General features: G+C 39.6%; 1 protein-coding gene across 1 annotated transcript; it reads right to left on the bottom strand.

The window, feature by feature from the left end:
- Positions 1–997: 997 nt before the first annotated feature.
- On the bottom strand, positions 998–23,182 carry myom1a (myomesin 1a (skelemin)). The gene is made up of 37 exons (XM_044368686.1): positions 23,010–23,182; positions 21,337–21,672; positions 18,011–18,151; positions 17,688–17,874; positions 17,406–17,563; positions 17,098–17,190; positions 16,836–16,924; positions 16,488–16,532; positions 15,065–15,226; positions 14,789–14,950; positions 14,053–14,194; positions 13,395–13,594; positions 13,250–13,306; positions 13,019–13,143; positions 12,081–12,264; positions 11,731–11,905; positions 10,362–10,483; positions 9,080–9,276; positions 8,736–8,862; positions 7,569–7,753; positions 7,357–7,471; positions 7,079–7,235; positions 6,822–6,928; positions 6,369–6,413; positions 6,024–6,160; positions 5,759–5,903; positions 5,366–5,425; positions 5,211–5,278; positions 4,970–5,095; positions 3,852–3,939; positions 3,688–3,726; positions 3,403–3,508; positions 2,861–3,024; positions 2,703–2,739; positions 2,410–2,432; positions 1,878–1,933; positions 998–1,713 (listed from the first exon to the last, which is right to left on the bottom strand). Exons 2-37 carry the CDS (start codon positions 21,615–21,617, stop codon positions 1,447–1,449), a joined length of 4,572 nt encoding a protein of 1,523 aa, XP_044224621.1. The 5' UTR covers positions 21,618–21,672; positions 23,010–23,182; the 3' UTR covers positions 998–1,446.
- Positions 23,183–25,135: the final 1,953 nt, after the last annotated feature.

The following is a 25,135-nucleotide window of genomic DNA, read 5'->3' as shown; positions in this document are numbered from 1 at the left end:
GCTGTATTGGTATTTTTTTACTTAAGTAAAGCATCTGAATACTTCCCCCACCACTGCAATTTAACCATTAGTTTTTCTGAATTCATGACCCTGGTATCGTACATGATGGTTCACCTGAATGCAATGGAGTCACTACATTATCAATTCATGTTATAAGTCAAATGTCTGCTGTGAAAAAAGTCAGGATTACGTATTTATATGGAGAAGTATCTTCATTTACAGGTGACATGTCTGATCAAAATAGTCATTCAGAAGCATGGGACCCTGGAATCCTCCTAACAACCCTTTTTGGGCCCAGGACCCCACTTTGGGGACTTGTGTTAAATGGCTCCAAAAATGAAAGCAGGCAGAAATCAGTAGCCATCATTTGAACAGCTGTTTTCTAATAGGCCACCATTAATCCCCAACCCCCTTGAGCTTTTTGCAAATCAAATGATTTAACTTCAAGAAAGGCATTCCTCTCAATGAATGAACGGTCTATGGGAGATGATATTAAAACAAATGGAAACCTCTCTAAAGTAGGTGTACCTTTACTACAAGATGGATTGTCTTGAAAAGAAAACAGACTTCTGTTTATCTTATTAGACATATAGCCTCAAACCAAATGCTGCAGGGCGGTTTATCTGTATGGTTTCCTTCTATTGTACCTGAAAAACAACATTCCTCCACACTTCCAACACATTTTTCTGACAGTGTCTGACACTCATACAACTAGTGTTACTGAAAGACCTCCAGAAGAATCATTATGCCTGCACCCCCCTTGCACACAGCTAATTGTAAGGCGTGAGACACCTTGAATGAACCCATTTCAACTGAGGTGTGTGTTGTCACGCTACTCTAAACGTTGTCATGCTTTACCTCCACAGTACATCAACATACAGTACAATTTAAACACAATAGTGGTTTGTAAATAGACACCAAGACTTCTACTCAGAGACATTTCCAAGAAGCAGTGTCTGCAGTGTTTCACAACACAAAGCAAATACTGAGTAGGAAATTCATGACACCAGTTTTTCCTTTATTTCTTTACAGTACATAAACCTCAGGCATGACTTGGTTCAAGAGGTCAAATTTTACCCAAATGTAATACTGTAATATTATAAGAAAACAGTGTGGTGTTCTGCATAATTTAATTCCTGTTTTTATAACAAAGATTAAGACAGGTTAACCATCTCCCATGATTATACATTAACTGTTGATAGTGGGAAGAAATGACAGAAGACATGTTGAGCAACTACAAGCACACAATTATCCTCTCTGTACCACCTTTGACAAGCAACGCCCCAAAGCTCTTTAACCCAGCACATGAAAGACGCAGGAGGAAGCATCTGTATTCATCATTTATTTAGACTGCTGTGGTGCACCGGCATGTGCCGGGGTAAAACGCTTTGGAGATAGCCCAGTCGTTCATCTTTTCTGCTTTATTTCATTGCACTGCATCATCCTTTAGTCTTTCTTCTCTTCCTTCTCCTCTTCATCTGGGTTGTAAACGCTGACGGTGAACTCACCAGCCTCTGTGCCGTACTTGTTCTTGACCAGGAGAGCGTATTTGCCGGAGTCAGCTGTGGTGACGGCGGCGATTGTGATGCTGGCAAACTTTCCGTGCTCGAACTTGAGTTTGTAGTGGTCATCAGATACCAGCTCCCTCTCATTCTTCATCCAAGATACCTCAGGTACGGGCTCGCCCCAGACATTGCCAGTCAGGTTCAGGGACTAAAGGGAATAAATAGGGTGGAACAGAGTTGATGGATTGTCAGAAAGAGAAATTGCCAAGGAAAGAGATGCTCACAAGAAAGAGACAAAGAAAAGGAAAGTGGAAGGTGAGACAAGGAGCTCAACATGGTGTAATATTAACAGAGTAAATATCATTTATTTACCTTGCCCTCTTGGATTGCAACCACATCTGGCAAGCCTCCAACAACACGAGCGCGGTCTAAACGAGAAATACAAGAGTGAGCCAAGAAGCAAATGTCACCCATCAATCAACTAACCTGAGGACTTTTTGTCTGTGTACAAACATACTCAACTCAGCATGACGTTCACCTAACTCTGACTTCTTTAAAACATTTGATAACTTATGTTTAACGACTTCAGTGAGTGACAGATGATGCATTCTAATTTTACAATAATTTTATCTCTACTGCATGTATGAATGATATTTTTAAAATGTTCTGGCCGGGAATTCCCTTTCCATATTTCAGAGGTGGAGACATTTCATCTCCAGAAAAACCATTTTCCATGAGTGATGACTTGTAAAACTTGTAAAAAAAAAAAAAAAAAACTTGTAAAAACTTGTAGAAAATTAAATCTTATATTAAAACTCTGGCAGCTGCCATGTCCAGAAAAATGTTACATCGTTTCAGAGAGCCATGTCTCTTGGGAGAAATCAAAGAATAAATAACCACTTACTTCTCTCTGCGATTGCTGCCGCCCTACGGAAGGAAGGATACGGACATTGTCAGACGCATCTCAAAATGGTATCATAGGCGCAACGGTCACAGCATTTTTTTTTTGTTGTTTTTGCAAAGCTATACAATGCCAGGAAGTGTATTTTGAGTGCCTCTAAATGGGCTCACAAAATACATAGAGTCTATTTTAAGTGTGTGAACACAGTTATTATTTATTTGTATAAACATCCTTTTCAGACAGAAATACAGAATTACGCAACACAAAGATCAAGTCAGATGAGTTTGTTTACTTACTTGAGCCTTTGGAACTCTTCAAATGCCTCTTCCCATACTGCAAAAGAACAAATCAGCAATTACTATTCACTTACATAAGAGCAAAAATGTCAAGAGTTAACGGAACCTGAGTCTTTCTGAAGTATCTTGCTTGTTTGAACTTTAAAATCTTCACTCACCCTGGCCAGACAGATCAAAGACCCTCTTTACACCGTCCTTGCCATCAAAGATGTCCATGGTGTATTTGCCCTTGTCCTTCTCAGTGGGCTCATTGATCTTAAGCCAAAGCTGCTCTCCTGTGACTCCAGACTTAACTCTCTCTGAGGCAGAAATCTTAGCATCTCTAAGGAAGAGAAAGGTAAAACAAAAAAGATCACATAATGCAAAAGTGTTTATATAGCAACCCTTAAAGTATCCCTGTATTATTACAAAAAGAAGAGGTCTGACCTCTGTACACAACTGAGAGAATTAGGCTGACAGGTGGGAAGCTTTTTTCAGGCCAATTATAGTTAAAATAGCCAAATTCATACATATTTTAACACTGCATGTTGTTCACTATTGGTGAAATTATTATTTAACATATTTGCTGGCACATTTTATCTCATGGGCACCAGAAAGATCCAGGATATGTGTTTGGTAACAACTACATTAAACAACAGAATTTAAAAGAGTCGTGTTCATATTAGTGTATAGCAGTGTGAATAAGGTTGATTTTACATACTTATGAAGCCAACCAACATGCTGCTCCTCAGTGTAATATGTGACCATGGAGTAGAGGATGATGCCGTGTTCAGTGCTGATGACTTTAACATCAGTGGAGGAGTTGGCTAAAAGGAAAAACAATAAATAAAAGCAAGTCATTTATTTACATCCTAAGGGAACCATATAGATCAATGGTATACAATACTGCATAAAACATTTCCATCTTTAGCTGTCAAAAAGGTTGTGCATTGACTGCAGTATGAGTAGTTCTTCATTACTGCTTGTGTGAAGTTTAATGACTCACCAATAACCCTGAACAGCTCATTCATTACAGCTTGGTAGCCTGGAGAAAAAAATGAGAACAGCAATTAATGTCATATTCACTAAGCTTACATTTTTCTTTGCAAGACTAACAGCATAGATGTCTACTTCAAACAGTGAATATATGACATTCATGAAAGACTTTACCCTCATCAGTCAGATTGAAGGTGCTCTTATCTTTGCCTCTCTCGTCCTTCAGGGTAACCTGGTAAATACCAGCATCCTTCTTGCAGATCTACGGGATTGAAAAAAAAGCAACATAAGTATCCTTGATACAACAATGTATCCCCTTCTACCGTAAACAGAAACATGGGAACACAGTATAAATCTTGGGACAGATAATAGACAGTAGAACAGCCAGACAGAGACCAACTGGACTGAAAAGGTAAGCTTTTCTCCCGCCTGGGATGCTGCAGGCGTTAAATGGGAAACATGAAATAGGTAAGACAAGGAGGACACATGGAGAAATCATAGGCGACAACTTATGGCAGCATAGTTTATGTCCAGACTTTGGGTCGTGGCTTCGGGGGAACGTCCTCTGCAGATGGCTTTTTTCCTTCTTTTTCTTTCTGTTTCTCTTGCTTAATAACGCACTGTAAATTAGACAGATAAGCCAGTTAATGCAAATGCAGGTGACAGGAGTGGCATTGAACAGGCCGCCTCTCCTGAGCTCATGCAATGACACCAACCCTCTCTTTGTGAGTAATGTTTATACAGTTTCAATGTAAAGTTCCTTGAAACATCAATATAACTCTACTGGCACCAGCAGTGACTCACAGACCAGATTAACATAATCGAAAAACGACAGCTTTCCAGTTTTTAAATGTTTGTTTACGGTAGCCAGAGGAGTTAAATTGTATAGACAGTATGAAATGATTTGAATGAATGAATCACACAGATAAACCATATACTGTATTTAAACTACATGGGCATAAATATTGAAGAGTATGACATAAAAGTCTGGTTGTTCAAATACAAAATATGTATTAGAAGAATAAAAATCAAAAGTAGAAGCATCACAATTCCTGTGTGCGACATGCTGACGCGCTGGCTCCAGCAGCACTCCAGCAGGACGCAGGAACGTGAATATTTTTCCAAGTGTTTCATCATTTATGATTCTGTGTGTCAGAGAGGGATGGTTGGCAGCGTAGCATTTAGTCTAGCTCTACAATGGAAGCATAGCTGTATTAGAAGCATCGCTTTTAGCTCCTTGCTCATGAGCTCACGACTCCTCACAAAGCATGGCCTCTGTCTAATGGTCTGACCTTTCCGATATTAAAGGTCAGCACGCCGTCTTTTTGCTCAATTTTCTGAGCTTCCTCATCATCCTCTTTAATCTCAATGTTGTCCTTGGACCAGAAGATCTCAGTCTCTGGTTTGATATTTCCTATCTGTGGAGAGAAATAGAAGAGATAGCAATATGTTTGTGCCGCACCTTTTACAAAAACATCAACAGCAATATGAATATTTTTGTGTTTGTGTGTGTGTGTGTGTTATTTTTCTTACCTTGCATTTCAACAGCACATCACATTCTGGAGTAACGGTGAAGTTGAGGTACTCAACAAAGTGAGGACCTGTGGACACCCAGCAAAAACTTGTTACAGAAACACACTTAAGTAATTAGTGTTATACAAATATAACAGAAAAGTAAGATCTCTTACCTTGTTTCCTGATCCATTCTGCTCTCTCAAATTCAGATTTCTTTTGAAGCTCCCTGAATTCTAGATAACAACAACATGAACTGTTAAACACCAGATTTTCAGTCCTCACAACAGAAGCCCTCTCTTTTACATAACTAAAAATTCTCAGAGGCAATGCACCAGAAAGTCAGCTCCATGAAACATAAATGTGTGACAGTAATGAAAGGTTGTCTTCTGCTGCCCCTCAATGGACATATGCTTTAAATGCATCAAATAAAATGTACCCAGCAGAGCAAGAATTTTCAGGTGTTCCAAATAATCTGCATGGTTTCTCTTCCTTATCCATATTTAATAAGAAGATATTGAAAATCTGTATTCACAACATCTACATGGAAGTAAAACTTGCATCTATACCTTCTCCAATGAGCACCAAGCTGGTTGTGCCCTTGGCCTTGCCATCTACCAGGTTAAAGGTGAAAGTTCCCTCATCGGTGACCTCCAGAGACTCCAAGTACATTTCAATAATGCCAGTGGACTTGTCAAAGTGCATTTGGTATTTCTGGAGGCAAAAAAGAGAACATGTCAGTTGTAAGCCTATGATTAGTTTGTGGAAGATGATACAAAATAGAACACATGGGACAACATGATCAAGAGAGAAAAATTAGAGTGTGATTCCTACCTTTCCCTCACTAACAATGACGTCATTAAAGACATACTCCACTTGGCAGTCCGCAGTGAATTTCTCCAGCTGAGTCCAGAATCGCACACGACCCTTCTCAAGCAACTCCATGGACATTTCCTGCTTAAAGGGAATAACTGGAGAGAACCACATTGATGAAAGCCTTTGTAGTATCAATATATACTGTTCTTATATAGCTATGTACATGGTGAATAAAGTACCAGGCTTGGTAGCCACAATATCCAAGACAAACCTGCACTTATAGAGTGTTTGTTGTGTTAAGTGATAATGATGAAAAGAAAAAATGTGGTATCAGCAATAAGTGTGATGTGGTGGAATATTTACCAGGGAACTTGTGCTCATGGCTGATGTCCAGAAGACGCATAAGACCTGTCAAATAACAAATAACAACGGCAACAAAATGTGTGAATGTTGTGACCTCTGCAAAACCCTTCACTTCATCACCCCACCTACTGCTTGTTTTACTTTTCTCTTGTTTGACAGTATTTTAAAGAAGTAACATTAATGCTGCCAAGACTGTCAAGATATGTGTCAAATACAAATATTACAACTCTGACAAACATACAGGGCAACGTAGTTTGAGACAAGCTTCAAGACAAACATCGCACGTATCCCAGAGTGTAACAGAGGTCAATTTGGTGCAGCTGTTGAAACAGGATAACAGACAGCAGTATACACAGCCCTTCAGGCCCTCCTCACACCTTTAGCACTGACATCACCCAAAAAAATAACAAGAGAATCGAGTTTCAGACCCCTAAGACTGTGGGGCTGACTCACCCTCCTCAGTGAGTGTGTAGCTGGAGGAGATGCCATCAGTGTTGGTGACCACACAGGAGAAGATGCCCAGATCCTCGAGGGAGGGACTGTTAAAGATAGCTCTGGACCTGGAGATAAGGACACATGAGAACAACAGGGTTTAAGGAAAGAGGCAGGACTTGGACAAGATGGGTTTTAAAGATGTGGAAAATATTCACCGTGGAGATGAATCAATTGGCTTCCTGGAAGCTGCATGACAAATTGCATTGGATGCTTACCTGCCATGTTCGGTGACAATAGTCAGACGAGAACTGTCTGTGATAGTCTTATAATTCTTGGACCAAACAAACTCAGAGCCCTCACTCATCTCAGAGCACTCAAATATCATAGAGATCACACCATCATCATCGACATCCACATAAATCTCCTTGTTGCCTAAGGAAGGGAGAGTAAATGGTTACTTTTACTAGTAAATGGTCAGGTTTGTGGACATAACATGAGATCTACAAATTCACAATGTGACTGAATGTGTGAGTTACATAACAATCACACTCACCAGCGCGAGTATGTGCCACAACTGGGCCTAAGGTTGCTGAGGGCTTTCCAACTCCAGCAAGATTTTGAGCACGCACACGGAAGACGTAGGATGTACCAGCCTTCAGCCCAGTCACCTGAGTTGGCACATAAGGAGTCGGAGGGAATTTTACCATCAGCAAATCTCAGCTACATTTAAAACGATATATAAAACGTTCTATTCATCTTCCTCACTTTCAGGTATTTCGTCTTGGTGGCCTTCTCATGGACTGCCTTCCAGCCCTTATGTCCAGCAGATGCCTCCTTGATGTCCACATAGTAGCCGTTGACAGGAGTGCGGCCCTCAAATGCAGGTGGCTCCCACAGAACCACAACAGAGGAGTCACGAACCTCCAGCACATGAAGACCAACAGGAACACCTTGGAGGACAAACGAGGGAGGGAACTTTAATAAGTGTTTTACTGGGTTTTCACGTTACTTCTGAATAACTGTAGGATAGTTTGAATAATGTGGGGATCAACTGCCCAAATGGAAAGAAAATATATTTGAAAAAGATTTCAAATATACCATATCAACAAAGGAATACAAATTCAGTAAAATATTCTAAGGCGTTGATTTATTGGCAAGTTTCTGAAAATACAATGCATTGGCTATCTATTTAATATGCATTGTAACAAATGCTGTGGATTGTGAGATAACTGAGTGTTTCTGTGTTCGTCTCTGTTATTCTTGTACCACATGTTAATATGAACTTGTATAACGATACCAAAACTATTTTCTGTGCATTTATTCTGCTTTGGTCCATGCTTTTATCTTCTTTTGCATCAGTTGTACTGTGTGTTAGTGCTTTTGTTGTTTCTGTCGTCTTTTGTAAATTGAATTGAGACACTTAGATAGTCCATTCTCTTTAAGAACAATTTCAGATGATGCATTGTCCACTGCGCTGAAAAAGCCAAAGTTGTGTATACAGGCGAGGTCACAAATATAACAAATGCAGATGCTTCCATAAAGGGATCACTGAATGGTTTGATGAGTCTGAGAATGATATGAATCATTTGATTTGAACTTAACACTCATTAGATTTCAACTCAATTAAACACCTATGGGGGATTTGGGAACAACATGCAGCATTCTGCATCACTAAAAACACTAAAATTAGGGAATATCTTTTGGAAGCATGGTGTCGGGAGTGACAGAAACCTGGAGGAGCACTGAAACTGCACCAGAAGCTCGTTATTAAGACAGCTAATAGTTTTTGTTTTAATTTGTCAGCTAATTGCCTCCTCGATCCATATTCTGAGACACTTTCTATGTAATAATGTACTTAAAATTAATCTTGACTTGACTTGGCATTACTTTGTTGAGTATTTTGTCTCTCTAAAGTTGTCTCTCATACTGTACCTGGCACAGTAATGGTCCATTCTTTGCACTCCAGGTTTGCACTGTGCAGAGAGGCTTTGCTCACACCTGCCATGTTCATAGCACGCACCTGGAACTGGTAGAACACGTTCTCCTTCAGGTTCTCAGCCTAAGGTGAAACAAAATGCAGATAATTAGAAATGATTCAAAAAATGAAATCATATAACTCTGAGCAGCAGTTTAATTATCATAATTACCACATAGATAATCTCATTTGTGCTTCATCGTTTATACACAACATGGCAGTAAGGTCAAACTGGCTGCCAGCTTAACAAAATACAGTCAATAATGACACTGGGCATTGTAACTGAAATAAAAGAACTTACTTTATAGGAGGTTGTAGTCACTGCCTCGTGGTTCATTTCGTGCCATTTCCCATGAACGCCTCCCTTCACGGTCCTATAGTCCACAAAGTATCCCCTGATATCAGCTCCTCCATCGTTGGCAGGCGCAGACCAGCCCAGCACCATGTGGTCCTTGACAGCTTCCAGCAGGGTCACATTAGTGGGCTTCCCAGGGACGGCTGAGAAGGGAGTAGATTTGCTGGTCAGTGTTTATTGTAAAAGAATAAATGATGTTTTTTTAAACAGGATAATTCTCAGACATTGAGATTTAATATTGAAGGAATACAAATTCAATCTCATAAGTCATCTCATACAGATGACTGCATTAACGAGCAGGCTCATCACATACGACAAAGATTGCAAGGATCTTAGTTGTCATTAGTGTTAAGATCTCACACGATTACAAGTGCTACAGTTAAACACGCTGCATGCTTTGGGCACAGAAGTAACACACTTTTTTTAGGGTCATTGTAATGGATAAAGTACTTACACTCGAGGCCAGAAGCAGGATAAGTTTCAGGCTAAGAGAATCTCCGAAGCCAGATGAGACTCTCATTATATTCATGCTCTTTAAGAACACAGTGTTTTAGCCTTCACCTTGGCCATGCACCAAGAGGCAACCCTGAAGAGTTATCAAACGGCAAAACAGAACTCAAGCAAAAATAATTTATATAGAAATCAATACACAAAGTACAAGCAATGTAGACGATCATCTAATTTGTTATTTGACCTTGTCACTAATAAATGAAAGAAACGGGATTGACAAAACAACAAGATCCAAAGACAAGTGTTAGCGATGAGTAGATCAGGCAGGCACATGCAAATCAATTAAAACATGTTATATGAACATGTTATATGCCACTTGCATTTATTAAATGAAAGAAATGCAAGAACTGTGAGACAGGAGAGATGGTATATATGAAGCAAACAGTGTCTGAACAAAATCGAACAGACAAGATATGGAAAAAATGAAAATAATGATTTAAAAATGTTTGTTTAGAAAAGTGGGGAAAAATTGGCATGATGAAAATGAACAAGGTTCATGACCAACGATGAGTTCAGAGAAGCTCACTGCTCAGTTGCAAAGAACAGATGGCTGCAGGTCATGTGTGTGAATGTGTTGAATGAATTTAAAGTATACATGTCTTTCTAGAGAGGAGAAATAATGTTTAAAAATAGCTGGGAGGATGGAACAGAGGGAGAGAGAATGGCTTGAATGCTACAGGCAAAGTGAATAATGGAGATGAATTATGAGGACACTCACAGATGGCAGCCTGTACAATCACCGCATCAGATTCGACGGAGGTATGGCTGTATCCAGCGGCGTTGACCGCCTTCACCCTAAACACGTAGTTTGCCCCGGTGGTCAGGCCATGACACACAAACCTGAACACATTCAAGAAAAAGAGGTCAAGAGACTTATATTATCATTGCACTCAGTTTCAGCAGCAGGAGTAATAGCTAGAAACTTTTACGCAACTGTGAAAATAAATGGCAACCAACAGAATTTAGTTTTACAAAGGTTACTTGGAGGCTTTCCAGCTGTGGAAGCAGAAAATATTCATAAACTAAAATGTGTAGCCCTGTACTAAAGCCTAGAGAAAATAGGTGCTTAATTTTATGAAGTAGTAGTGCCCTTGCTAATTACCCTGAAAATGAATAGCCAAATAGGCTAGCATTAGCTAATGAGCTGACTGACTGATTTTGCACATTAAGAGCAACATTATAATTTTTATTTTATTATGATAAAAAATATGAAATAACACCCTCTTCCTCTTACAAATGAAAAGGTGAATTAATAGGCAATAAAGGGGTTTCACTGTGACAACCTTGGCTACATGGTCTGGTATGACCAGTAGCTTGACTAATGCTAGCTAATGTTAGCAAACTTTATTGCTGCGTAACTGACATTATTAAGTCAGTTCACTGATTTTGTGACTTGTCTTGTGTTACTGTTATGCTATGTTTTAGCTATTTAGTTGTTTTGCTATCTATAGCTATCTATATCTAAACATACAAGGTGATTGATGATGATAATGAATCAAAGAAAAAACAAATCAGTCACATTTATTGTTTTTGACCAATATTCTATTTTTGCAGCTCCAGTTTTCAATTAGGTCATCTAACTTGAACACCAAAATTAATTATGATAATTATTTTACCTACATTTTGGGTGTGTGCCTTTTTAAAGACTAGTGTGTAAGATTTATGGGGATCTATTGGCAGAGACGGAATATAATATTCATAAGTATGTTTTAATTAAGTTTTAAATAAGTATGTTTTAATTCATACATAATATATGTTATTCTAAGCTGTTTTCATCAGCTTAGAATGAGCCCTTTATATCCATAGGGAGCAGATCCTCTTCCACAGAGCCTGCCAAGTTTCTAGCCCCCAATGGACAAACCAAACACTGGCTCTAGAGAGAGGGCATTTAGCGTTTTCATGGCCACTGTAGGTTCTCCTACACGCTAGAAAGGGAGGGGGGAGGGCAAGGGGTTATCACTTGGTTGCAATCTGCAACATCATTTAGATGATACTAAATCCTACACACTGGTCCTTTAAGCAATCAATTATGACATATGAATTCATAAACCCAGAAATGACTTAACTGCAGCTGTTAAATTAACTACCTGGTCTGCTTGACAGGTTTGTTGTTGCAAGGCATCCAGACCTCCGTGCCCACCACACTACATTCAACATAGTAGCCCACCAGGTGTTTCACATCCTTAGATGCCCCCCAGGTGACCACCACAGAGGTGTCAGTGTTCCTGATGGCAACTGCATCGCCCGGAACTGAGGGCAGGTCTGCAAAGAAAGAGGTTTGAAAGAGATTGGGATCAGAGAATATAATTTAGAAAGAACCAACAGTCTGGAAAATAAACTAATGATATTATGATATAGATTATAGGTCATATATACAGGAGGGGCCTGAAAAGATGTAACACTAACACTGATAGACGTGCAAGTCTTTCCTGCTCACCGAGTTTATCTCCAACAGTGATCTCTCCTGTGGATATAGAGGGATCACCCACACCTGCGGAGTTGCAGCAGCGCACGCGGAAGCTGTAGGAGTTACCCTCTGCCAGATCAAACAGAGCAAAGCGAGGAGACTTGACCGGCATACTGGTGTTCACCCTCTGCCAGCTATCTGTCCCTGAAATACACTGGGGTGGACAGGAAGCCAGAGAAATCTCAGTGAGGAAGAAGATAACATGACAGTAATCGGTGAAATCTGACAACTGGAATTTAAGACAACACACTGTATATAATGGTTAGATATGAGGGTGCTCAAACCTCCATAAGCAATGTCTACTTTAACCGACTGTATATGTCCACTTGTTGTGACAAGTCCACCAGTTTTTGTCCTTGTTTCATGTGAATCATTTTTTAGAGGTGAAGTCATCCAGTAATTCACAAGGCAAAAAGCAAAAATTAGAGGAAAGTCTAAAATATGAACATAATTTGGAACAGCTGAAATATGTTTTTTCTGCTTTTCTATCCTGATAATCATTTTGAGACCCCTCAGATTTGTCTGTGGGTTCCTGACACTCAAGTGACTTAGTAAATTTAGTAATGAGGATATTAGTAGCGATGTAAAACTGAGCAAATGAGTAGTTTAATACTGAGTTGTTCTGGAAGATAGTTAGATACCAATGTTTTATTGTATTACAAAAGAAATAACACCAGTGCTTTAGAAATTTTTCATTGTGAACAATAGTCACTGTAGATAATAGAAAACACATAAAATCTTATTCTCTCTGAAAATATCATATTAATAAATAAATTAGCTGTTATACAGTTGCATGTGTGGTTCATTAGTAATTTAACAGTGGGTTCAGATGCATAATGTATTTTCAGATTGCAAACCGCTGTCACTTCAAAACAAGTTACAAGAGACAGTTATCCACTTCTCCTCACCTTTTCAATGTAATACATGACTCCTTCATGACCCCTCTGGATTGGAGGCTTCCAGGCTAGCACCACATAGCTCTTAGTTGCCTCGGTAACCACAACATCACTGGGTTCTCCAGGGACCACGCCCACTAAGGAGGCAAGAGGAAGTTCACATTATATGTTTGAAGTCATAGCCAGATAAAGACTTTTAGATTGGGTTTACATTAAAAAAAAGTTAGTTTTAAGTTGTCATACCAGTGGGTTCCTCCTCTGTGAACTTGATCATCCCAGTCCAAGGGGCTGAGGGGCCAGCTGTTGGGGGGAAAAAAAGAAATCAGTTGAAAAGTGCGGTTGTTAGCTTTGTTGCAGCTTGTCAGCAGAACTCTGATGCATCTCTCACCATGGAGGCGGGCTCTGTCGGAAGGATCCATGGCCATCACTGGGTCAGAGACACGAGATGGACGGCTGACTCCTGACTTGTTCAAGGCCGTCACCCTGAAGATGTAAGAACGGCCCTCCACCAGCCCTGTGACGGGGAAGCGGGTGTACTTGACTGGGGTGTCATTGCACTGGGCCCAGTGGTGGGTGCCCACCTCACACCTGCCAACAAAACACATACAAATCTGATTTGTGAACACCACAAGCAGCATTGTAACTTAGTTATCAGATGTGTAGTTGCTCTTGAAATTCACTGTTAATCATTCATACTATCCGCCCACATACAGTAGTAACAGACTCACTGATGTGAGCTATAATAGGTATGCAGGCAGTTAGGAATGTGGGTGTTTTATTTATCTGGGAAGTGACATTTATCTGTCAAGACCACAGTTTGGTGGAAATCTAAGGGGAATTTGGGTTAGTGCCATATGCCTCCAGTATAATTTATCCTACACAGAGAAAGCTGAAATACAACTAGTTTCACTGCATAACCTGTGTATAGAATCTTACCATATGCTAAATAACAGGATGAAAGTTAATCATAATGTCATTGGCAACAAATTTATGTAATATGTGGACAAAATCTTGAAAAAAAAAAACAACTCAGTGAGCTGACCGACCTATCAATATAGTATCCCAGAATGGAGCTGCTGCCCTCCACCGCTGGCTGCTTCCAGGTAACCACCACATAGTCCTTGTTGGCATCATGACAGCGCACATCAAGGGGGGCCACGGGAACCCCCTCCACCTCCACATCAGCATCTGGCATAGCAAGACACACACACATATTCAGGAACACACATACACACACTTGTGAGTAGTGCTGTTTCTAAATCAGTCTGGTCTCCATTACATACTCAGTTTCCATTTTCTGACCTACTTATGCCCTTTACAGTAGCGTATATGTGGCAGCACTATAGCTACAGTATGATGGATTAGTTTATATCATCTTAACATTGAAGGAAATTCTCATTAAGATCCCCTTGTGTGCGTAAACCTGCAGATTTTTTAGTTCAAACAGAAAACACTCTGTGGTTTCCTTTCTGACGGGGAGACAGATATAGAAGCAACATGCCACAGAGGAAACCTAACACCCCAGAGCAGAGAGAGTGTTGTCACTTAAAGACACGGCAGTTTTGAGTGGTTCTCTACTTCATCTGTGTGTCATGATTGCTAATATGTTGCTTTGCTCTGCACATAACAGTGGTAATCACAACTGCAAAATTCAGCACAGACGTGAGGCCTAGTTGCTTCACATTTCCCAACTGATACTTTTAATGTCATACAAAACTGAAAAGTCTCCCATTCTGCAATAAAATAAACATCCACAATTAAAATACTTATCAGGCAGTTTACCTTTCACAAACACATAGGCAGAGTATGTGTCAAAGCCAGACTTCGTGTTGACGCGTAGAGTGTACCTGCCCTCATCTTCCTTGTTGAGGTGGACGAGGGTGAGTGTGGCACGTTCCCCAGACCAGTGGGTGTGTACCCATTTAGAGTCCTTCAAGGGCACAGCTGATGGGTGATGTCAAAAACAAAAGGGGTGTGATTGGCTATGTATAGTAGATTAATACATGTGAAGGAAATAAACAGTTATAAAGAAAGATAATGCACTATTTTCCTGCTTACAGTCTCTGTACCACACGACTTCAGGCTGGTACTTTTTCACAGTGGGATAAACAATGACTGTGCAGCCCAGACTCAATGTCTCGCCCTCATGACCAAAGGCCACTTCAAATTTGTCAATGATAGTGGTCTTGAAGGTAACACCATGCTCAGCGCAGAAACCATCTGTGGAGATGTAGGAAAAATAGAAAATTAAACACACTACTATTAAAGCATTCTGCATTAATTGACTTTTTACACTCCAGAATAGCGCAATATTACCACCTTATAAAGTTGTTATGGTGAATGAACATGCTTTTTATACATCTGGCAGACATTAGTAAGTCTTAATTAGACATTAGTAAGTAAGTCCAATCCTCACTCTCCTTTTAGCTCTATTTTGGTCTCCACCAGCTCCTGAGGGAGTCTTTAGCCGCTAAATGCTGCACTATGTTCACCAGTTAGTGTCACTATCCTGTCTTTATTGTATTTTTTCTTGTAGTCTCAAGCATCCTGTACTCCTTCCCAGACTGCTTTTCCCTCCACACCTGCCCTGCATCAGCTTTGTTAACCCTGCCTTGCTCCCAGTGTTTCCCCCAGCCAATCAGCTTCCTGCTTGTTCCCCTGTTTCATCAACTGTTCCCTGTTCCCTCATCAGTTTAGTTTGTATTGAAGTTCTGTTGTTCAGTTTAGTCTTTGTTGGGTCAATTTTTTTGTTCTGTTCTGTTTGCCTGCATCTGTATCATATTAAGTACTTCATTCATGGTTCTGATGATATCACGTGTAATTAACAACTCTGCCTTTTTCACATGAACCCATAGCTGGATAGGAAAACCTGGAGTTGACTGAGCTAGTTGATAGGCAGCTTCTTGACACTGGTTATCCAGATCTGTCAATTTTAGGCTCAGTGAAGCCAGCTAATGAAAAGATAATCTGGGTATGTTGAACTTGCTTCATAGTATAGCCCCCCTGTTCCTGTGTTGAATCCTGAATAAAGATAATTTCTTCCTGTGCCTGCTGTGTCCTGCATTAGGGTCCACCTGCTACACTCAATCATGACAGTTAGTTGCCAATTTTGTCTGTCTGCTGTATGGTGCTGGGCAGGTTGCATACCTTAAATCATACCTGAAAATAACTTCCTGCTGCTGCCAGAAATAGTGTACATGAGAGCAGTGAGAATGAACAAAAACAGTGAAGTTGCTGAATGTAAAACCAAAACAATGAGCTGAAAGACACTAAAACACTCTGTAGAGCTAAGAGGAATTGCAGAGTTGAGTAATAAACACTGTTCGTTTCGTCACAATGGACAACCCCTTTCACATTATTTTTTTCCTTGGTATTATAAAAAATGAGTGCAACTAGTGTAATTAGTGCAACTTTAAGTTCTGTTATTTTATGTCTTATCTAGATAACTTCCAATTAAATATAATTCTTTGAAGTGACTCACGTGGTTTAACATCAAGTGGGCCTGCTTCCTCACCCTCCCCGAACCCTGAAACAGAGAAAAATATCAGTAAGTAACCTTGTTGTAGGGTTTTTGGATACACATTTGACAAGAGTAAAATATGATATACTAGGCACAAAAACAACTTTTACGCTTGAGTATGAGCTTTAGGACTTTCCTGCAGCCTAAAGCCAATTAACTCCTGAAAAATAGACTACTAGACACAACTGTAGGACCATGTTGAGTTTACAATGGTGATATTTTAAAGCTCTACTGTTGCTAAACAAAAGAGATACAAGCTGCTGCAGGAGAAAGAGGGAACTGTCATCAGCACAGAAAATAGTTACCTACTTTTCACAACAATAGTAGCCACAGAAGACATTTCTCCTTTCACATTGAGGGCAGAGACGTGATACTGAGCAGTGTCCAAGAAATCACAGCTAAAAAGTAAAACAAGACCACATAATGAATTAGCGGCATCTCATTTGCGTTAGCATTCAGCACTCTGTAGAGTATTTTCATCCCAAAACATACAAGTTGGGGTAATGTGTATTTTAAGTGCATCTCATTCATTCTAATAAGGCCATGCAGTGTGAGCTTAATGATTACCTACTTCTTGATCTCCAAGGAGTGCATGTTGTAATTGCTCTCGACATGGTACTTCTCAGAGTGGGCCTTGGCATCAATCAGCACGTTGTTTTTATACCTTGAAGACATCAGAAAGACAGCTGGTTTATTTTTTGTCTCCAGAGTCTGTAACTGCAGAAGAGTGTTTGTGTGTTCATGTCCAATCTATAGAAAATACACCAGGCTGATGACGAGAGCTTTGGACGTGAACTTGTCTGTGACACACACACTCATCAGTGTTTTTTTGTATGACTCAGAGAAGGTGGGGACCAGTGAAACTGGAACATAGCTTACCAGGCAATCCTGGGTTTGGGCCACCCGGCCACGGTGCAGTGCAGCTTGACAGTCTTGCCTTCCCAGACAGTCTGTCCACGGGGCTTGACGACAAACTCTGGAGGGTGTGTCAGGCTGTCTGGGTTCATTTTCCTACGGAACTCTACCCACTCACCCATCTATATCAAGAGAGTGAAGCCAGATTATGATATTGAGCACAGGAGAAGATGAAGGCTTTATGTCAGAAATTAGATTTCTTTGACCTTGTCATTGCAAATGCACAAAGGAATGAAAACGATTTACCGTCTTGCCCAGTTCCAAACGTTCGGCAGATTCCCGGACATGCATCGTCCTGGTTTTCTTCTCCACTTTAACATCAAGGGACTCCTTGGCCTCCCTGACAAACAGGTTCCTCATGGCCACATAGTTAATACCCTCCTCTGTCCTCTCCTCCTCCTGGGCCTCCATCAGGCCCCGAACCACATCATGACTACAACACAAAAAACCATTCTTGTTCAGTGTCAGTAAATGTAACAAACATAGATCATCAGTGTTCAGCATTAATAGTATTGATTTTTTACATCAGTGATTATCAGTTAATGGTGTTTTGCAGCTTCCTCACTCACTTGGCTCTAAATACGGGAACAACATAGCCGATAACTTCTTTGTCCGTGTCCATCGCCAGGTAGGTGCGTTTGGCTCTCTTGGGTAGCGGGCTCAGCTTAACCACCTCCTGCCCCTTCTCTGTCTTCACAGAGGTCTTCACGCTTAGAGGTAACACACAACAGTCACATCACTTGAACTACAAACCTAGACATCAAATGGTATTACAATGTACAGTTTTTTGTGTAGATGATTGTACATAAAAAACACATTGTGGATAAGGATATTATCCACAGTCCAAATTAAGGATAAGGCTGTTGATGTTCTGTATTTTCTTAGTGTCATCAAATCCCATGAAAAGACCAAAACCAAAACTGTGCCATAAACTTCTATTATTGTCCAAAAACTAATAAAAACATATCAGTGAGCCACATTATTGTACTGGGTGACATGTTCCTTCATTACAATGAAAATGTGCACTGTAGTTTATTTAGAGTCAATCCTACATACATCACCTTACTGCTGTAAATACTCACTAGTGCAGAAAATGCATATTCATCCACGGCTGAAATTAGACCCCAACAAATGTGCAATTTACTCCAGTTTGAGTGACCTTTGTCAGAAACTACACTGCTCAGTTGTTTTAGAAAATCACTCAGCCTTTACATTTTCAATAGGAACAAGCGGAAGGGGACGTTGCAAAGCATTTAGAGACAAACTAACACATTATTGGTTTTGGTAATTTCATGGGATTTGTTGACTTTAAGGAAAGTATAGAATAACGTCATGCGTATCCTTTAATTGCACATACCTTGTTGTAACTAACACTTTTCAGTCATATTAATAGAATAAAGTCTGGCATTCTGAACAGATAAAACAAGTTCTACACAATTCTGAATTATGGTACTAACTGATTAAAACTATATAATTTATTAAATTCTAAATAATCAGACTACTGGCATGTAGTTTAAAACTGAACTGACCTAGTCAAGCAAATACATGTACTTTTCATTGTATGTACCGTATTTATTTGTAATGACAAAATGGGATAAAGAATATGTAACAATGGTGCAATCCAATAATAATGACAAAAATACTCAACATGCACTACAGTGCCTCTCTGCATTTATAAAACTTTAAATAAATGTGCTGGTTACATAAAGACATATCCAGAATACACTGTAGTCTAGTTACTCAGAGATGGAAGATGTATTTCTGTCCACCATCTACGACCCTGACCCATATTACACTCGAACATCAGCCACTCAGGCTTCCCTATTGTCAGCTTGGTTTATAAATGGAACTGGAATTGGTGGATATGCAGCAGGGTGGAAAGTTTCAGTTTAAAGCCCTGCTTTCACTTATAATCTCTGCCAAGCCAGCTCTAGTCTATCCATTTGGCCTAGAGGAGTAGTGGCAAAGCATGGCTTTGATAAACTCTATTCCAAACTGGTGAGGCAGGATCAAGTCGAAGGGGCTGAATGCACAGCTGAGACAGACAGATGGAGTCTCACAAAAGATTTCTGCAGTGTCAAGAAGTTATTTCCACTGCTGACGCACCAGGTGTGTTGAAAGGAAGTCTTTGGTTCAAGGCATTCGGAAGTCATGGTTATAAAAAGTTTTAGTGCTGATAAAAGACATCAATTCCTTACAGTTCGTGAAGCTATGTGTCTATAATAATAAAAGTACCTATAGTAAACTTTTTATGCAGTGTATCCACCACAAGAAGTAAGAGTTGAAACTGACAAATCAGCATGACTGAACCTAGATCATTAACTATTAAACTTCTGTGAGGGCCAGTACACAACTGTTTACAATGTCATGACGTCCATACAGTGTCTTTACAGTTGGCCTAATGGTAACGTCTCAGTTCCTGCCTAGAGAAATAGCTCTGTGGTCCAAGAATACATCTGGCAGCCATTCACTACAGCTGAAATTCCTTCCTTGACCCCGTTTAGGAAGCGATCATGGTTCCAACATGCACACTGAGCCCTGCAGTTTGAAGGACAAAAGAACTGACCATATTACATGTTATGTTGTTCTAGTGACACAATGGGACATATACATCTACAAATCTAAGCTGTTGCACTTGACAGCAATTGAAACTTTCCAATTAAGACTAGTTCTGATAGACAGTATCCCTTTCACACAGCACTTATGTTAAACTTTGAACATACTTTGATCAAGCTTTGTTTGATTCTAACACAGAATTTCACATACAAGTGAAAGTAAAGAAAAATCAGCAGGAAAATGAAAGAAAGAAATTCTATTTAATATCACGGGTCTGTTGATCAACTAATCAATTAATTGTCTAATTGTTTCAGCTCTACCTTATATTGTTAATATCTTTTATTATTGTATTCGTTGGACATTGCATTACTGTATTTTAATTTGCTTATGGCTAAATGCTAATTAGCCTCAGACTCTAATATGGTGCAAATTAAATCACATAAACATAACATACTGTTTCTGTCAAATACATGAGTACAATACTACAGCTAAGTAGAGCTAATAGTTAGAAACAATACAATAGCCCACAGCTGTAGACTTGATGAGAACTTTGGGCATGACTTGGACTTGACCGCTTTGAGGTGTGACTTACTTAAGATCTCGAATTTAGACCTGGTAATGGCAATAAAAAAGTGTCATTGTCAGGCAGGCCTTGCAAAGCCTCAAAGCTAGAATATTTAATAATTAGGCCTATGCTTTGAAAGGACCTGTTTTCACTTTCAGCTTTCTAAAACTTTTGAAATAAACGTTCAAATGCTGGTATTGAAATGCTGGTCAGCATTCAGAGACCTGAAGGACTTGTATCTTGACTTGCAATTTGCATATGAAGACTGGGGACTTGACTTGGAGTTTTGCAAGACCCTCAAGGAAATTTAGATGTGTTCTTGTAATGACACAAAACCCTGAAATCATTAAAGATGAACAGCTATGGGTAGATGAAGACTTTGAGCTGCATGGTCTTTTTCTCCAATCCAGACCAGGGCAACGAACCGTACGTATTCCAGTGTTGAATATTTGAAAGCGGTGTCTGTGTAGATTCTCAGTCAACCAGGTTGTGGTTATCCAAGGAGGGTTGAATCAAGAGCAACTTGACTTCTTCTACAGATCTGAAGAAGCCCCTTGGATGAGAGGCGAAACATCTTCAAGTATCTACAACCAAGAAGTCCAGTCGCCCTTGACTCAACCCTCCTTGGATTTGAAAGAGGTCTGCTTGAAAGCGTGCATTCCTTCCTAGGTTATGGAAGTGGCAGATTACATTAAGAGTATCGCATTATTTTACTGTCTTTACGAGCTCATAAGTATTTTGGCCTCTGTGTCTGCTTCACTCCCATCCTCTTACCGATGGCTGGTAGTCTTAAAAGTCGAGAACGACTGCTGGCTAACAGACGACTTGGCGCTCAGGTGATGGCTGCTCTCATGGTGCTGCTTCAGATGATGCTCCTGATGCTGATGATGATGATGCTCCTGATGTTGATGTTGACGATGATGATGCTCCTCATGATGTTGATGATGCGCCTGATGATGCGCCTGATGATGCTCCTGATGATGCTCCTGATGCAGATGATGATGCTGATGTTGATGCCGATGCTGCTTCATCGACACTTGTAAAGATCCTGACATCGTGAGGGCCACTCCGCCAACTTATAATGCCAGACTGTCTTTCACTTTACCAGCTCTGTGAATCAATCTCATTGTTACTATTATAAATTAATTTCTGAATTGGGGGGTTAGTTTAAGCGGGGGATGGTGATTAGGTATTAAGAATGGTGGCGATTGATTACGATGATGATTTTTGCTCTGCGTGAGCAGGTAAAGCGTTAGCTCTTGTTAAGCTCTACTTCTACGGCGTTAAATGAGGAAGCAGCAGGTTAATAATAAGCTGTGGCAGCATTGATTTGTCAACACATCAACGCTATACATCTTGATTTTGCGGCTCCAAAGACAGCAGATGACAGTCACCTCATAACGGCTTTGTGATGAAATGGAAGGCAAAATGCGTTGTGATGGAAGAAAATGACTTGAAAAAGTGTAAATGTTATGTTTGGGAATATCTTAATTAATTTCCAGGCTTTGGTCAATAATAGATTTTACACTCTATAAGTGCTAAGGCTGTGACAAATAATAATTTCTCAATCTGTTGATTATTGTCTTTATAAATGGATTAATCATTTGGTTTATATAGAAAATAGTGAAAAATGTCCATCTCAATTTCTTTAATCCCAAATTGACAAACTGCTTGTTTTCTCCGAACAGTCCAAATCCCAAAGTTTTTCAGTTCACCATCATAGAAAATTCACATTTAAGAAGTTTGAATTTGTGAATCTTTTTGGCACTTTTGCTTCAAAAACTACAAACAATCGTCAAAATAGTTCATTTGGATCCACAAATCAACTAATTGACTAATTGTTTCAGCTCTTGTAGGTATGGCTTGAATTAGCTCAAAAACATTAGCAGCTCCCCTCCCATTAGACACAGGCCCATCACCATATAACCACAGAACAATGTGATGGTTATAAGATCTGTCTGCAGCCACTGTTTTAATTGTCAAGGTTAAAGTTTTTCCGTGATGGTTGTGTCCTTGAGTAACACCCACTGCAGGCAGTGTACATGTCTCTTTATTTCTCTGGAGCTATAAACTGTAAACTGGACTGTAAGCTGTAAGAGCACTGAGTGCATAAAAAAAGACCTGAGACATAAAAACTTTGATTTACATCAAAACTTTGTTTTGATGTAAATCAAATGTTAATTGAATAGATGAGCTCTTCATTTAAAATGACATTTCACTACAATGACACATGCAGTCTCATTTACAAGGACACACAGCTACAAATTAACAAAGCCTTGTTAGTAGAACAGGTGAACATAAACAACTTAGTTAAACATACAAATAAATAAATTAGGTGGTTAAAGGTGAGCTTCAGACCTTACTGATTCATGACATGTACCAGAGTAGCCTAATAACTACCTGTGAATAACAGACTTGTTAATAAAGAAAAGATATACAACACTCACCACAACTCAGAATCCACCAATAGTTCAGAAATAAGAGAAAGGGTGTGTTATTCCAAAAGTAGCTAAAGCAAGTCCAGATCCAGGCAAAGCAGCAGGGTAAGGGGCAGTGGACAGGAAGGCAGTCCACAGAACAAAAATAATGCTGCCACTCGGCAGAATGCACAAGACACCGTCAGGACCTTTTAAGGCTGGGGCAGCTTTAAATTTAGACCATGAGACCATGAGAAGGGCCAGACGAGCTGAGGAGCCTCTCCTCGGCCTGGCCCTCAGCTATGTATTTGAATGAATATGAATTTAGGTGGGAAATGTGGGCATTTCTGTTGAGCAATTTGATAATTAGTAGAAAAGAGCTGAAGAGCTTGTAGCTGCTGCCTGTTGAGTGAGTTAACATGAACTGTTTTCTGAAGCTACACCAGAGTGACTTTATATAGAAGTTATATTCTGGATATGAAACCTGTTTCATTTAAATATTTAAATAAAGCCCTTTGAACCTGTAATTGTTTGTCCCCTGTCTCTAACAGACCTTTGAGCCCCCCCCCCCCTCCCATATCTACCACCCCACCCTTCATTCTCTCTCTCTCTCTCTCTCTCTCTCTCTCTCTCTCTACACTGAACTTCATACAACCTATCAGCACACATTCAACAGTTTCCCTGCAGTCACAAGTCTCACATTTATCCTACCCTGTCTTTTTCATGGTGTATAAAGTAGCATTGAGTCCTGTATGTCCCAATCTTAACCTAGAAAAAATAAAATCTTCTTTCCTACATTTACCTCTATTATTTCTCACTCTGACAGACTTTTGAATTTTGTAATAATCTCCATCCTTAGTGTTGTTATTTCAGATTTCCTGCCACAATGTCCTTATTCTGTACTGAATTAGTGATTTTGCTTTTGATCTCCCAAAACAAGTTCCTAAAATATCATTATCATTTTTGATTAATGCACTTTTAGCAAATTTATTTGCAAACTCATTTCCCTCTATTCCATCATGTGCCAGTATCCAATAGACATGAACATCTGTTTCTAGTTGCTGTAGATTTAATAAGATCACATAAACCCCTATGAAAAGATCCTCTCGAACTGTTTGTCATGATTAGACTTTATATTGCAGCAGCAGAATCTGAACATATCACTGCTTTAATTCGTTTAACCTCCTCTACCCACTGAAGACTGATGATTATTACTGTCAAATCATCACTTCTGCTCCACAGACAAAGCCGCACAGTCAGCAATATGCAACCACACATTATTTACAGCAGAGATCAGCAATTAGGTTCAACCATGGGCTAGTGTTTTTTCAGTACTGCACAACTGGGGGGCCTACATATAGACGTGGTAAAAACAAAGCCTAATATGTTTTTAATATGTTCTGTTCATTTCAATTCATTCAAAAATAAATCGATTTTAAAGTATTAGGGTTGTATGAGGACAGATTTAATAATTCCCATCAGTATGTGAGGGCTCAAGTAAGTGACGGCAGTATGTTCATACTCATTTGGCAAAAATCGACTCATAAACATGAACATGTCGTCTGTGTTACACTACAAGACTAGTGATTGTTATAGATATCTCTTCCCTCCTAGACCCAGCGAAATGCCACAGCAAATCTGAAGGAAAAGAGTTGAACCACTCTCAGTTATTCAGGCAGCGTCCAGGCGACCTTGTCCCTAGTCACAATATTGCTATAAGATTGTTTACTTTAGCGCTGTTTCTATGGCAACAATCATAAAGCCAGGTCGGCTCGACCGAGAAAAAGACAGCTGTCTGTCCCTCACTGTCTGCTTGTCTAAGGAGCACATGTATGAAAATAGGAACGTTTCATATATGACACATATATGAAAATTCCTTCACAGTAATGTAATTGATAACTTATCCACAATAAACAGTGGGCTGCTTAATTTATGGTTGAAGCAAAGTGCTGTTTTGACAGAAATCTGTTCTGCTCAGATAGACCAAATTATGTTATGTACCTTTATTATTCATCTGGTAACTTTATAAGATCTTACAAGGTCAAATCTGATGGGATTTACATGAGCCTTATTTTAACAATGTTATCTACTTAAGATTTATGAAGAGTCATGTAAAAGATCTGAGGTCATCTATAAAAGGGAAAACATCAGCTTTT

This window comes from Thunnus albacares, chromosome 12 (genome assembly GCF_914725855.1).
Source record: "Thunnus albacares chromosome 12, fThuAlb1.1, whole genome shotgun sequence".
In the NCBI taxonomy this organism is placed as follows: Eukaryota; Metazoa; Chordata; class Actinopteri; order Scombriformes; family Scombridae; genus Thunnus; species Thunnus albacares.
Note: the sequence above shows the minus strand (reverse complement) of the source record. Positions and strands in the feature narration are given on the sequence as shown.